At 45.6% G+C, this 16,099-nt stretch overlaps 1 protein-coding gene across 1 annotated transcript in view; it reads right to left on the reverse strand.

Annotated features, from left to right (window-relative positions):
- Window positions 1-16,099, reverse strand: part of LOC135207988 (F-box only protein 33-like) — a 44,954-nt gene that overhangs the window by 22,781 nt on the left and 6,074 nt on the right. Inside the window, exons 2-3 of the mRNA XM_064240065.1 lie at window positions 14,888-15,048; window positions 13,938-14,169 (exon numbers count right to left, since the gene is read on the reverse strand). Of these exons, the coding sequence (XP_064096135.1) occupies window positions 13,938-14,169; window positions 14,888-15,048 (393 nt within the window). The remainder of the gene's footprint in view (window positions 1-13,937; window positions 14,170-14,887; window positions 15,049-16,099) is intronic.

The raw sequence follows: 16,099 nt of genomic DNA on the forward strand, positions 1-16,099 counted from the left end.
GCGTCCGTGGCATAGGCCAGAGGGTCCAGGTTGGGGGCCACATAACATGGGAGTTTGTGGTTCGCTTGGGATGCGAAGAGATCCACTTGTAGGCCTGGAACTCTCTGAAGAATCCATTGGAACGAACTGTTGTCCAGTGACCATTCCGACTCTAGAGGTACTGATCGGGATAGAGCATCTGCTATGAGTTTCTCACTCCGCTATATGGGTGGAGGAGAGGTGCCAACTGAACTTGTCCGCCAGGGAGAAGATGGCTACCATGACATGATTTAGATGACGTGATTTGGAGCCTCCCCTGTTTATACAATGTACTACCACTGCGCTGTCCAAGACTAGCTTTATGTGGGAGTACTTTGGCGGACGTAAACCTTTTTAGAGTCAAGAACACTGCCATTGCTCCCAGTACGTTTTGATATGGAACTGACGGAACTGAGGTGACCAAGTTCCCTGAACTTTCTTGTACTGGGAATATCCTCCCCATCGCTTAATGAAGCGTCTGTGTGGATGGTAATCCCCGGAGGAGGAAAACTGAAGGGGCACTGATATCGATAAGTTCTTGACTTTCGCCCACGGGCGAAGTCGATTCCGTAGAATCTGAGGGACTGAGGATAATTTTGTCCCTGGACCTGACATTTGCTCGTGAGCGCCAGATTCTGGTTAGGTCTTTCAGTTTGGCTTTCATCAAGATGTTTGTCACTGATGCAAACTGGAGTGAACCCAGGATCCTTTCCTGAGTTCTTCTTGACGCAAGTTTTGTGACTCAGAAATTGCTTGACTGACTTCGCTATTTCTTTCCTCTGGCTGATGGAATCGACAGAGTATGGGAGGATAGATTCCATTGAATGCCCAGCCACTGAAAAGTTTGACTCTGGAGTGAGTCTTGACTTGGTCCTGTTTATCTTGAAGCCTAGATATTCCAGGAACTGAATCACTTTCAGTGTTGCTTTGTGGCATTCCTCGACTGTTGGAGCCCAGATCAACCAATCGTCGAGATACGCTACTACCATAACCCCTTGCGATCTTAGTTGTTGAACTACTACTTCCGCCAACTTCGTGAACACCCTGGGTGCTACGTTGAGCCGAAAGGAACTACTTGAAGGAAATGTCTGGTCTCCTATCTTGAAGCCAGACTACGGACGGAAGTGTCTTGCAATAGGGATATGATAGTAACGCATCTGTAAGATCGATAGAGGTGTGACGGCCCCCACGGGGAAGTAAGGTCCGCACCTGCGAGATTCGTGAGCATCTTGAACTTGTCGCAGCGAATGGCTAAGTTAAGCGGGACAAGTCTAACATTACCCTTCTTTTTTGTGAGCCTTTTTCTTTGGCACGCTGAATAAGCGACCTTGAAATTTTAACCCTGTTGACTCTCGCTATAGCTCCTTTCTGAAGGAGGTCCTCCGCATACTCCGTCAATTCTTTGGATGGAAGTTGGCGGAAAGGTCTGGATGGGGGTGGGTTCGCTATCCAGCTCCAACCCAGGCCTTTTGACACAATGCTCTGCGCCCACTTGCTGAAGTTCCACCGGTGGCGGAAGTGAAACAGCCTCCCCTCCTACCTGAAAATCCTCATTGGTTTTGGTAGCCTTCTCGGCCTCCCCTGAAATGCTTTCCTCTATTAAAGGGCCCTCCCGATCCTCTCCCACGAAAGGATCGCTTACCTCTGCCTCCCTTACCCGAGCGGTCATACTTCTGGGAAGCCTGACCCTCGAAGACTTGATTGTAGCTGGAGAGAGAGCGTAAGAGGTGGAGGGTGAGGCTGGGGGGAGATAACATAGATTGGCTGCGACTGAGCCTTGGAGGTAGAAGGTTGGGCTGCTTGCACCAACGGGACAGCTGGAACCTGCTGAGTAAAGCGTGGCTGTTTCTTGTGGTGGGCTGGAAACGTCTGGGTTTCCTTTGAGCCTTACCCTGACCACTTGATCTTGGCGTCTCTTGGCCGTAAGACCCCAACGATCTTTAAGGCTTTTGGTTTAATCTCGTAGCCTCTGCCTGGACCTCCTTCACCATCGCCTCTGGGAAGAGGTCTACTCCCCAGATGCTTGATGTAAGCAACTTATTCGGCTCGTGCCGAATTGTGCTCTTGGAGGACATGTTTCCTACAGTTCGTCCTAGCCGTGGCAAACTCAAACATATCCGACTGCACCGTTTGAGTCAGAGACTTTGGTAAGAACGCTTAAAGAGTGGCTCAGAACCATAGGCAATGGTAGCCACCTCGGTCATGGCCATTGGTTTTAATAGACCTGGCTAACCTCGATGCATCGAATTCCGCCTGAATAAGGCTATCTGGAAGCCTAGGTAGCTTCTCACCAAACTGCTCCATAGCACAGTCTGGTTTGAGTTTGCCTGCTGAAAAGGTGTTGGCAAATCTTCCCACAACTCACCGGCTGAGGGAAGTAAAGGAGACGTAGGGTCTGCTTCTTTCAGCTGAGGCATCGAATCCCCCTTCTGGGCTGCTGGAATGGTGGTTGTAGCGATCTTTGTCAAGAAAGGGAGCGGGGGGGTACTCTTCCATTGTGTAAAAATCGTAAAAGGACTCTTAAATGGTTGAATCTTTGTATTGGAACAATCCATGTCCTCTAGACACCTGAGCCATTCTCTCTGAGCCTGGTCTCGTGAATAGAGGACTGTCTCTTTCGGTACCTTATCGTCCCGAGTCATGGCCGAGGCGGTAAGCCTGGCGTAGCCGATGAACGGAGGCTGAGTCGTCCGGGTAGAACTCGAAGTCTTCAATCCTCCGAGTTCCACATTCCGGGATAGAGATAAGCCCGTCTTGGAAGGGGGCGTATGACGCTACTCTCCAAGGATTGTTCATTGAGAACGGAGGTAGAGAGTCATACGGGGGATAATTGGGCTGGTTGTCTGAAAGGTGGTGAGAGGCTAGTGGAGCTTGGCTCAGTCCGGCTATAATGTTGTCCATGAGAGGTTGATCCTATCAGACAACCGGGAGATCATTTGTTCCATGCTGGATTTCAGAGAACCAACCAGATCGCCCACTTGTTGCAACAGACCAGCGTTGGAATCCAAAGCCGGAGCTGCTGCGGAGGTGGAAGGGTGGCTCTGCACCGGAACCAAAGGTAATGGAAACTGTCGACTCGCTGGAGTGTGTGATCTCTCCCTGGAGGATCTACTCCTAGAGGACTTAGAGCCGGACCCAGAAGCTTTAGATCTCTCTGCTCCGGGATTTCTAGCCGGAGACTTACGAGAAGAAGTGACGCCGACGCCGTCTTTTAGACGACGACGACGTCTTCGTCAAGGTTTTACTGCTTGACCTTTGACCTTGGGTCTAACAGAAGCGTCAGGAGAAGTATATTAATTCTGTACCTGTAAAGCCTTGGAAGGATGGAGAGGTTGCAGGGGGGGGTAGAAGATCCAGTGGCACCCAAGGGCATCCCTTGGCGTCCAACGTACCTACCTCGACCAACAGGTCGTCTACACCTACCATAGGTTCAATATTAATGTCCAACGTCGCGACTTCCGAGGAGATGTCCTGGCCTTGATCCGTCAACGAGGCAGCCACTGTTGCTGAATGAAAGCGATAGTCGGGGCCGCCTCTGCTGGGTCGACGTGCCTGTTGCCTTGCCTCCGGGGAAGATCAGTACCGCCAATTTCTTTTCAAGAATGTAGGGCATACCCTTGGCGGCGTTCTTCCCAAAACCGCCGACCCAGGCCCGCAGGGTTGCCAGTGCGGTATCCCTCACAGCCGGAGCCTGGAAGAGAGGGTATTGATTAGATTTTAAGATTAAACTTAAAACTAAAACTAAATTAAAAGCTTAACTTAAAATTATAGGAGCTGCAAAACCCCATGAATTTTTATCTTAAGTTTGGAACGGATTGGAATGTAGAAAACTTAAGAACTATAACAAAATGAGGACCAGTTAACGGAGTTGGTTGGAATACTTACCACCGTCTAAGAGGCTGGCCTCACCAGATCATAACAGATGGTGCATGTCTCGTGATACCAGACCTGGATGTCCCCGTGCAGAGTCGCGCATGGAGCATGGGACCGGCAAACTTCATGTCCACATGGGTCTTGAAGTGTGGCGGCGCATCCCGGATGCTCACAGTTAGTGGTCTGTAGTGAAAAGCACATGAGTATCTTAAAGCTATCACTTACAGGCTAAAGGACAGAAGAACTCCGTTGCATGCCGGAGCTCGGAAAAATTTGGGCATCACCCCTCCCTTAACGCCTGAATAGGCTATAACCCCGGAGAGATCAGGTGAGACAGGTAAGGGAGGGGGGAAGGTTTAAGGTAGCTTAAGATAAACTTACTAGTTTAACATAACAGATCTGAAACCTATAAAATTCGAACATACCGGACTAAGTCCAAGTGCGTGGCGGAGTGTTGACTCAGCGAGGCGGAGTGGTTAGTAGAGACCAACTGTATGTCCCGGTCCACCCTGCTGGGTGGACTAGCACCTTTCCGCTGGATGCCAGGGCTCCGGTAGCAAAGGAGCCCCAGTAAGGTAAAGGTGGGAAAGGGCGAGAGGACATACAGACTCGGGCTAGCAACGGAGCGACGGAGAGTAGCGACGGAGGGGGAAAGGCCAGTCCCCCCACCTTACCATCCGGCCGGACCGAGAAGCTGGAGAGGTCGAGTCCAGTCTGGGTCTGTCCCGTCCCTCTACTCCCTCCGCCTGGGGGGGAGAGGGAGGCAGGCTCGGGTATGCGGAGCGAGCATGGGTAGACCAACCCACCCCCCCGACTCTATGGAAGAGCGGGAGGGGGGAAGATGACTGGACAGGCGTCTGGCTGCCCCGTGATCACGTAGTGACCACGGGGCGGTAACTACAAAACAATGCAATAATAAGGCCTAGAAAACACAACCGGCTGATCAGAGAGATGCTATCGGGAAAGCAACCGAACTGAAGGAGCGGTAGCATAGCATAGGCCCTAGGCCATAATGGGCCATAACAGGCTAAATGAAGCCAGACGCCTACACTAACCTAACCATAATATAACATAATATAATATAATATAATTAAAATGAATAAATCATGAAAGAAAGAAAACAAAATAGTAGGAGAAAAAATCCAGGAGTGTACGACTAACCCGAAGGAAAGTCTACCACTCAAAGCTAGCCGGGGTCCGATACTAAGAGCGTGGCTAGGGTCTGGATAGAAGGAGCCTACATAGGTAAAAGACATGCATGCATGACAAACCGTGTAGACTGTACCCTAAAACAAATCGGATGATTAAAATAGAGCGTACTAAAGTAAGGGGATGTTCTGGGTATGGGAGACCAAGAACGAACCCACCACGAGGCAGAACCATGCTGCCATGCTTCCGACCTAGAGTTCGTATTTATACCTAAAAAACGGCAAATACGGGCTCAGGGCCGGAAAAAACCAATTAGCAATAAACACTGAGTACTTAACTTAGCTGCTGCGATGGCTGCACGCTCCATGACAAATAAATCCAAAGAAAAGGGCACAAAAAACACAGAGTAAAAAAAGGGCACGTGTGTACCGTGTGCGTAACTGAAAAGGATGTCCACCAGAGGCGCAGCAGTCGGCAGCATGGGATGGAGTAGTAGTAGTTGCTGCCCACTCTGTGGGTCGGCTCTCCTCTTGTGGGGATTTTGTAGTGGGAGATTTCTATTGGCATTTGGCTCGTGGTAGTGGTCTCACTCGCCATAGTGTTCATACCGCACCCTCTTGGAGGGTGAGCGAGTCAGTTGTACTGACCTTTTTCTTTATTTATTTATTCTCTGGTATGTGTTAGTACATTTTACCCTAGAAATAATAGATTAAAGGATATTTTCGCGCAGCGACACGAGCTGAGCCCAGAAAAAAAAATTTTGTACTCCCCTACTAGCCATACATACCCTTGATCCCCTACCAGCAATGACACTATGCTCCCGTGCGACATCAGTGAGCTTGCTAATAGAAAACCAAGCACATATCTGACAAGAGGGTTATGTACTATAAAAACACAATATTTTAAGGATCAGTCTTTGCTCCAAGACCAGCACTGATCTGCTGATACAAATGGACCTAGCGAAAAGCACTTCTCCATAGGTCACTCTCACATCCTTCAGATAATGAGATGCAAACACTGAATTGCACCTCCAATATGTAGTCTCAATGATATTTTTTAGAGACATATTCTTTTGGAACGCCAAGGACGTTGCTACTGCTCTCACCTCATGGGTCTTGACCTTTAGAAGACCGAAGGATTCCTCCGAGCAGTTCTTGTGAGCGTCCGTAATTACGCTTCTCACAAAGAAAGCCAAGGCGTTCTTTGGTGGGACATGAGTCTTTTGGGGTTCTTCACCGCACACCAAAGACCTTGTTGACAAGCTCCCATCTGCCTCTTCCTCTCTAAATATTTAAGAGCTCTCACTGGACAGAGAGATCTCTCTATCTCTCTGCCTACGAGGTTAGATAGGCCTTTTACCTCAAAACAACTTCTGGGCCACGGTTTTGACGGGTTTTCGTTCTTTGCCAGAAACATTGTCTGGAAAGAAACAGATGGCAGCATCTCCTTTGAACCCTACTGTGGAATCTAGAGCGTTGCAATTCGCTCGTCCTCTTGGCTGTATTTCGAGAGGCACCAGGAATAAGCATTTCCTAGTGACGTCGCGGAAGGAAGCCAGATGTAAAGGCTCGAATTTATCCGATGAAAGGAATTTCAGTACCACGTCTAGATTCCAACTAGGTGTTCTAGGAGTAGCTGCCTTTGAAGTTTCAAAGGATCTAATTAGATCGTGTAGATCTTTGTTGCTTGCAATATCTAACCCTCGATTCCTAAATACTGAAGACAGCATGCTTCTGTATCCTTTTATTGTTGAGACAGAAAGGTGTGATTCCTCTCAGAAAGAGGAGGAAATCGGCAATATTCACTATAGAGGTTACTGGAGGAGGACAGCTTCTGACTCTTACACCACCTCCTAAAGACTTCCCACTTTGATGGTATACTCTTCTCGTCGAAGCTCTGCGGGCTCTAGCGATAGAGCCCGCAGCCTTGCGAGAAAAGCCCCTCGCTCTGACAAGTCTTGCGATAGTCGAAAGGCAGTCAGAGCGAGACCTGGAGGTTGTGATGAAAACCTCTCGAAGTGGGGTTGTCTGAGTAGATCTGGTCTGTTTGGAAGAGATCTGGGGAAGTCCACTATCCACTCCAGTACCTCTGTGAACCATTTCCTGGGCTGGCCAAAAATGGGGCTATTAGCGTCAAACTTCGTGTTCTTCGAAGCTACGAACTTCCTGAGCACTTCCCCCAGGATCTTGACGGGGGAAAGGCGTATGCGTCCACACCCGACCAATCCAGGAGAACGCGTCTATTGCGAAGGCTCTCGGATCTTCCACTAGAGAGCAAAAGATCTCTATTCTTTGGAGAGGAACGTCGCAAACAGGTCTATGTGAGGTCTCCCCCACAGGGACCAAAGACTTCGACACACTTCTTCGTGTAGAGTCCATTCTGTGGGAAGGACCTGATTCCTCCTGCTCAGTCTGTCCGCTCTCACATTCTTGATGCCTTGAACAAATCTTGTGAGGAGAGTTATGCCTCTTTCTTCTGTCCAGGTTAACAGGTGTCTTGTTAACTGAAAGAGGGAGAAAGGGAGAAAGAGTGCGTGCCTCCTTGCTTGCGTATGTAAGCCAGAGCCGTGGTGTTGTCCGAGTTTATCTGTATCACCTCGCCTCTGACTATCTCTTCGAAGAACTTTAAGGCTAGGTGTATGGCCACTAGTTCCTTGCAATTGATGTGCCAGGACACCTGTTCCTTTGTCCAGGTGCCTGACACCTCCCTTGCTCCTAACGTCGCTCCCCATCCCGACTCGAAGCGTCGGCATATAACACTTGGTCTGGGTTCTGCAGGGCAGCGATACGCCTTCGTTCTTTTGAAGAGGAAGGATCCACCACTTCAAAATGATCCTTTACCTCTTGTGGAAGCGGAAGATGTCCGAGAGTTGTCCCGTCTTCCAAACTCCACACCCCTTTCAGGAAAAACTGAAGAGGGTGAAGGTGAACCTCCCCAGAGAGAAGAACTTTTCTAGTGAGGACAGGGTCCCTAAGAGGCTCAGATAATCCCTCGCTGAACTGTTTCTTTTTCTCTAAGAAGCTCGAGATTTTCGACAAACTCGAGTGATTCTTTCTCGCGAAGGAAAATACTCGAAAACCCGAGAATCCATCTGAATCCCCAGATAGACCAAGCTCTGGCTGGGGGATCAGCTGCGACTTCTCGAGGTTCACGAGTAATCCCAGCGATTCTATCATGTTCCTGTTACTGATAAGTCCTCCAAGCACTGAATCTCCGACTTGGTCCTGATCAGCCAGTCGTCCAAGTAGAGGGAGATGTTTATTCCCTCTTAGGTGAAGCCATCTTGCCATATTCGCCATCAGGTTGGTGAATACTTGCGGAGCTGTAGACAGACCGAAGCACAGAGCCCTGAACTTGAAAGATCTTGTCTCCTATTACAAAACGAAGATATTTCTTTGACAAATGGTGAATGGGACGTGGAAATATGCGTCTTGCAAGTCCAGAGAGACCATCCAATCTCTGGACGAAGAGCCGACATTACTGAGGCGGACGTTTCCATGCGAAACTTCTTTTACTGAACAAAAGCGATTCAGAGCGCTTACGTCCAGGAACTGGTCTCCACCCCCCCGATGCCTTTGGTACTAGAAAAAGGCGATTGTAAAATCCCAGGGGAGTGTGGATCCTGCACAAGTTCGATGGCCTCTTTTTCCCCACATTTGTTCCACCATTTGAAGGAGAGTCTTTCTCATTACCGGGTCTCTGTACCTCGCTGACAGTTCCCGAGGCGTAGATGTTAGGGAGGGCTGTTCTCGAAGGGGATTACATATCCCTTCTTTAGGACCGACACTGACCAAAGGGTCGGCTCCCTTTTTCTTTTTGCCCATACTCCTGCAAAGTTCAGGAGTCTGGCGCCCACTGGTGCTTGAAGGAGCACAAGTCATTTGGATTTCTTGAGGGCCTAAAGGAAGACCTTCCTCTCTTATCAGAGCTCTTCTTTCTGGCAGGGGGACGAGCCGCTGTACCTCCACGAAAGGGCTGCTGAGGAGGACGAGAGGTCCTTCTTAATCGCCGACACTACAGGGCGTCCTTTCTTGGACGTTTGTGTTAGTAGGTCTTGTGTCGCCTTCTCAGTTAGCGAGCGAGATATATCCTTCACTAATGAGAAGGAAACAGATGATCCGATAGAGGGGCGAACAATAAGCAGTCCTCTGGCTCGGAGAAACCCCTTTCGATAAAAGGGATCCATATACTGATCTCTTTTTCAGGAGACCAGCACCAAAAAGGGAAGCCACTTCACCCGAACCGTCCTGTACTGCCTTGTCCATGCAAGACAGGACGCTATGGAGAATCTCTGGGTTTTAAGAAACTCCGGATCTTTAGATTTGTTGGCCAGAACTCCGAGTGCCCAATCCAGAAAGTTGAACACCTCATAAAGTGACAAAAGTCCCTTTAGAAAGTGGTTCAACTCTGAAGTGCTCCACTCGCTCTGACCGATCCTAAGGAGTGACGTCTAGAGGCCTCCACTAAAATTGGAAAAGTCCGCATCTGCAGAGGCAGTAGAGAAAGACCATAGTCTCTCCTGTCCCATACCAAATACCTCTCTTTCCATGTAGTTTGGAAGGAGGCATGCAGAATTACCGTCTTTCCTAACTCCTTCTTCTTGTCCATCCAAGAATCTAAGAATGGAGTGCCTTCTTCATCGATATAGCAGGCTTCATTTTCAAAAAAGGCCGAAGATTTTGCCGTAGCCGAGCTCGAAAAGAGAGAACGAGGAGAAGGAGGAGCCGCCGGACTAAGAGAATCTCCAAATTCTTGAAGCAATAATGAGGCTAAGACTTTATAACTCGAGAGTCCCTCATTAGCAGGAGGTTCGTCATCAGACAACTCGTCTAACCCTCGATCAGAACGAAGGAGAAAGTTCACGTTTGGAGGGAGAGTCCTTCCAAGACCTCCTACGCTCTGAAGGAGAGGAGCTCCTATTTTAGAAGAGTCATAAATTCCAGGAACGAGTCTCCGACTCCTGCCTCCTGGCTCTTGACTCTTGCCTCCTGACTCCTGCCTCCTGACTCCTGCCTCCTGCCTCCGGACTCCTGCCTCCTGACTCCGGACTCCTGCCTCCTGACTCCTGCCTCTTGGCTCCTGCCTCTTGACTCCTGGCTCCTGCCTCTTGACTCCTGACTCCTGCCTCTTGCCTCCTGGCTCTTGCCTCCTGGCTCTTGCCTCCTGGCTCCTGCCTGGATGCCTCCACACTCCTGGCTCTTGGCTCCTGCCTCCTGGTTGACTCCTCACTCTGGCTCTTGGCTCCTGCCTCCTGGGTGACTCCTCACTCCTGGCCGGTGCCAGACGTCTGATAGGTTCATCCAGGTTCGTACCGGAAACCTCACCTCGAGTAGGAGTATCGATCCTGGCGGCAGATACCTCCATACGTCTGGAGGATCTTTGATCGGAAGGGAAGAGTCTTTCCTTCTAGGAGGCTCCTTTGACAGAACTCTACAAAAGACGAAATCTGCTCTGCATCGCCATCATGAATCTCTTCGTAACCTCCTCTTTATCCTCTTCGGGAGGAGGGGAGGAGGAGGGGAGGAGAGTCCATAGCCTCCACCTCCTGCCTCCTTCTCACTCTGGTTGAAAGAATGGCTCTTCTTGCCTTCTTCACTCCCGAGGGAGACTCCTCAGGGAAGTTTTCTGGGCTCGAATCAATAGTCGGAGCCTTCCAACTCCTCTTGAGTGGCCGAGATCGATCTGAATCTCTCCAATCACGTCTCGGAGATGAAGATCCCGACGACGAAAAACACTCACGCAGGACGCTTTTACAATAGCGATCCTTGGCAGTCTGGGGTGTCACAGAAAACGCCGAAGGGACACCTGATCGGTGGGGATTCTCCACAACCCTCCTTTCGGTTTTCGACATTCCTTTCTCCTCTGGGCATGTGAGCTTGGAAGAGGTCTAGACCTAGGAGCGTTGCTGAGCCGACCAGATGCCCCCTCCACTACACTGGGGACACTCATATCACTGTCCACTGAATAATCACTAGCCTTACCTTGTATGGCATCCCATTTTGTTTTCCATCAACTTGAAGGCTGCTTTTAGATCCGCAAGTTCTTTTGCTGAATCTACAGGTTCTGCAATAGGAGAAGGGGCTGCAATGGAAGGAGAAGTAGCAATACTTACCCTTGGGGAAGATCCCAAGCTAGGAATTAGTTCAGATCTAGAACTACTTAAACTTCTATAAGAAGCCTTCCTCACTCTTTCTCTCTCTAACTTTTTTAAATAATTAGTTAGATTCTTCCATTCGTTCTCACTCAAGTTCTCACATTCCTTACAAGTATTAGTAAAAGAACATTCATACTCCCTGCAACCCTTGCATACCGTGTGAGGGTCTACCGAAGCTTTCGGCAACCTCACCTTACAGCCTACATTCACACAACGTCTCACAACCATTCCAGAGTCAGACATTATTAAAGAAAATTCCAAAATCAAGTCCACAAAACAGTCCACAAAAGCGTATGCCAATCCAACAATCCAGATACGTCACCAAAAGTCGGTCAAGAAGATCAATTGCCGGTGAAAAAAGAAAAACCAATCGAGAGGAACCAACAACAATGTTGATGGCCCGGGCGACAGAAGAATTCTGATTAGAAAACGGGAATGGTTCCTAGTCCTGCCACCCAGGGCAGGGCGGTAGATCACCTGACCTACCGGTAGCGTGTGCCGCGAAATTTGAAATTCTGTCGGAGACGACGGAGTCTATAGCTAAGTATATATCTGGCAGGGAAGTTGAATGTATAAAATTTGCCGTTACATAAAGTTTTATACATGGAAATGTGCGCAATTTCATGCACAATACAACAACAAACAACCCATGGTTGTAGCTTTAAAATGTTTCGAAATATTTTCATATAAATAACGTTAAGTGCAAAAATTTCAACTTTCGGTCAACTTTGACTCTACCGAAATGGTCGAAAAATGCAATTGTAAGCTAAAACTCTTATACTCTAGTAATATTCAATAATTTACCTTCATTTTGCAATGACTTGCAAGTCTCTAGCACAATATTTCGATTTATGGTGAATTTATGAAAAAAAAAAAAACATTTTCATTACGTCCGCGCGGTAACTTCCAAAAAATCAGAATTTTTTTTGTGCGATTGTCGAAATGTTTGCACCATTTAAAATTAGCCGTTACATAAAGTTTTATATATGAAAATGTGCACAATTTCATGTAGAATACAACTAAAAATTATTGAAGGTTGTAGCTTTTCTCTTTTTTCGAAATATTTGCATATAAATCACGATAAATAGAAAAAAACCACGTTCGGTCAAATTTGACTCTACCGAAATAGTTGAAAAACGCAATTGTAAGCTAAAACGCTTACGGCCTAGTAATATTCCGTCATTTTTCTTCATTTTGAAACAAATTTGAAGTCTCTAGAACAATATTGTGATTAATGGTGAATTTTTGAAAAATATATTTACCCCTACTCCGCGCGCCGATTCGCGGCTGCAAGTCTCCGAAATACGTACATCGCATTATCCTAATATTTGCTCCTTTTCATATTAGCAGTTTTATAGTGTTTCATATATCAAAATGTGCGCAAATTCATGAAAAATACAATAAAAAATAATTGAAGGTTGTAGCTTTTTCCATATTGGAAATATGTGCATATAAAAAATATATATATAAAAATTTCGACATTCGGTCAAATTTAACTCGTCTGAAATGGTTGAAATCTGCAATTCTAATCTAAAACTCTTACAGTATTGTAATATTCAATCATTTGTCTTAATTTTGAAACAAATTGGAAGTCTCTAGAACAATATTTAGAATTACGGTGAATTTTTGAAAATAACATTTTCTTACGTCCGCGCGTTAAGAATTCGTACATCATTTTGTGATAATATTTTTCCGGTGTTTCTTTTAATGTTATACTATGTATTATATATCAAAATGATAGCAGTTTAGTGTACAATATAACGAAAAAAAAAGTAACTTGTTAGCTTTGACCGTTTTTTGCACAGCGTGATTTGAATACAATTATCTATGAATTTTTTTTTTTCGCTACCATATATCGCATTATTTATATAAGATAATGATATTATTTTTCATTTCTGATGATTGCATACTAAACTTCAGGCAATGACAAAAAAATGAGCCAAAAATGAACTCTTAATATTCAAAACTAAGCGCGCTGTGATTTTTTGAAAAAATTATTTTTTCCGCTTCCGCGCTCATTCCAAACCGGCGCCGGCATACGTGAGAGGTTTTGATTTTTAGGGCTTCGGCATTTGAGAGTTAATAATATTATTAATAATAATAATAATTTCCTATTGATATGGTTCATCTTCTCTGTTCAATAACCAAAAATCCTAGTCATATGGTTCATCTTCTCTAATTCATTATTCAAAAAATAAATCATGATACAGAATTCATAGAAAAATACGACAATTCTAAAATGGGTCAGTGACTTGAAACTTTGGGACAATCCTAAATCTATCATGAACAGAAGTCAGCAACCTAATTAACAGTTTTAAAATGACAAAATTTAACTGACACATGAATTCCCAAATTAGATCTTATATTGAAATCTTAAACAATGTTGCACATGCCCAACATTTCAAAATTTTTAAAATTATTCTGTATCAATAACCTAAATATTTAGTTTGCATAAAAAAAAACAAGATATACAGCCATCAATAAATGACATAGAAATAAGAACCATGTTCATTTGACAATCACAAAACTGCTACAAAATTCATTACCTTTCCTCAGCATTTTGTTTAGACAAAACATTTCAACACCATAATATACAGCATAAACATTTCAGACGCCATTAATTTCTAAATCTACAAACAATAGCTAGTGCTTCTAATACTCCTAGTCAACAAAACAATGTTATCTTTTCATGGCTTCTTACTTTCAATCCCTTTCTAATAATAAACCAATTAAATTATCATACCTGGAGGTTGGTAAAACTAGTGAAGTTGTCTGGCGTAATATCCAGAAGCGCATAGGAATTTGGATCATATTTGACCGACGCTAAACCTAACGTAGATAGTGACGATGACTGATGTTGTGCCAAGAGAGGAAGGAATATGTCTGATTGGTCTGTCAGGTCTTGAATGCAGCCAAGAGTCAGCCCTTTCAAGCTTCGACTGTTGCTGATGATGCACTGAAGAGATTCCTGGGCACTACAAAAGAAAAGACAAGTAATTACCTAGTGGCACAGAAAAAAATAACACTTTCATTTTCACCATTATACTGTATAATGTAATAACTTCACATAACACTAATTCTGAAAGACTGACAATACATTGCTTTTCAGTCATTAGTTCTTCAATTTCTCCCCAATGCTTGTAAAGAACTAACAACCATTTGCAGGGGGTCTGGAACGCATCCCGCGAATCCAAGAGGATTCACTGTACTTCAGTGCAAAGTTTAAATTTACGTCCGAATAACAGAACAAGAATTTTTAAATAAATTTATTGGAGATTGAGAGCTGTAACCACGAAATGTAGGTCAAATGCGGCATAAACTAAGACTAACGTATATATTATATGTACTTCTGCCTTCCGATTATTGTGCTCTTTAATATTTTAAGCTTTTTATCTTACAAATTCTAATCATTAATCACACAACATTCCTTGGAAATCAAAGGCATCGGATCTCAAAGCAAGAGGATCAAGACCTGAGTACTGTTTCTGGCTGGCTAGGTCAAGAAGTAATCATAATTTATCCTGAACAAACAGGAACATGCAAAAAAGCCCAGTATAACATTTTCCCAATAAAATGTTATAATCATATAGGAGTATAAATGTTTCCTTTGAGAAACTGGTTGACCAAAGGACAGTACCAAATAATTAGCAAACTTACCTAATTAATTCATGGCAAAAATAAAATGAAACTCACCTCTCAATAAACTGATATGAAGATCTTGAGCGAGATACACAACGGGAATGTGTAGTGCTATTCTTGTTGTTGTTGTTATTGTTATTGCGTAAGTAATATGGCCTTTCGTGACCTTTTACAAAGGTATGGCAATGCGTTGGTACCAATATTAATTCTTCAACCTGCAACAGAAACAGATAGCGTTTAGTTCAACCATTTTCAATCAATATTAAAAGGAAGTAGTAATTACCTTTATGCATATCCCAGTTCAACCATAAAATTAAATCCTCTTATGTGTGAGAGAGAGAGAGAGAGAGAGAGAGAGAGAGAGAGAGAGAGGAGAGAGAGAGAGAGAGAGAGAGAGAGAGAGAGAGAGAGAGAGAGAGAGAGAGAACTTGTCATCTATAATCCTTTCAATTCTTATCTTTACCAAAACTTCTAAATCTAATTTCCTGTCTATGGAGAACACATCTCTCATACTAATTCTCCATTTTTAAAAGAATCTAACCATCTATATAGTATTGTATATCATGACTGTCAATTACATTCAAAACAAAAAATCATACCCCCGGTAGCGCAGCCCCTAACGTGGGATCTTACAGAGAAATCTCTGTAGGATCCCTCCCCTTTTCCCTCGTAGCCGTTAAGGAGAGAGGGAATGGGGGAGGAATTGGATACTGGCTCGCCTTCCCAGCGGAACTAGCAGTTGGAGAAGAAAAGGAGCAGCCATCGCCTTACGGCGATGGCCTCTCAGAGCCTGGGAAAACGTATCGTCAGGAGAAAACGTTTTCCCGAGGAGGGTTACGAAACTCATACTGTAGGTAAGTGTCTGCCGCCACTGTGAACGTCGTCGGGTGGGGCTGATCGACACCTGACAGGAGAGAGCTGATACCGTCCTCCGACTCATTCCAGTCCTCGTCGAGGTCGAAACCTCAGGAGGACCGAAAGAGGTATTAACAAATACGGTGTCCGAAGACACTAGAAACGCCTCTGTCGCAGTAGAGGATGGGTGAAGTAGCTTGTTCGACCGGCTAGAACTGAGAGAGCCTTCTTGTCCGGAGACGAGAGACTACCTGGTTCAACACAGTCGGCAAGCTCCGATCGCGGCAGACCCACCGTCGATTTGGGTTCCCTCTCGGGCCCCAAAACGACTCGAGCCGAGACGTGGCTCTGCTGGTGGGAGCGGCGATCCTTCCCCGAGGTCGTTGTGCTGACGAATCAGCGCCATAACCT

Source organism: Macrobrachium nipponense, chromosome 34 (genome assembly GCF_015104395.2).
Source record: "Macrobrachium nipponense isolate FS-2020 chromosome 34, ASM1510439v2, whole genome shotgun sequence".
Taxonomy (NCBI): Eukaryota; Metazoa; Arthropoda; class Malacostraca; order Decapoda; family Palaemonidae; genus Macrobrachium; species Macrobrachium nipponense.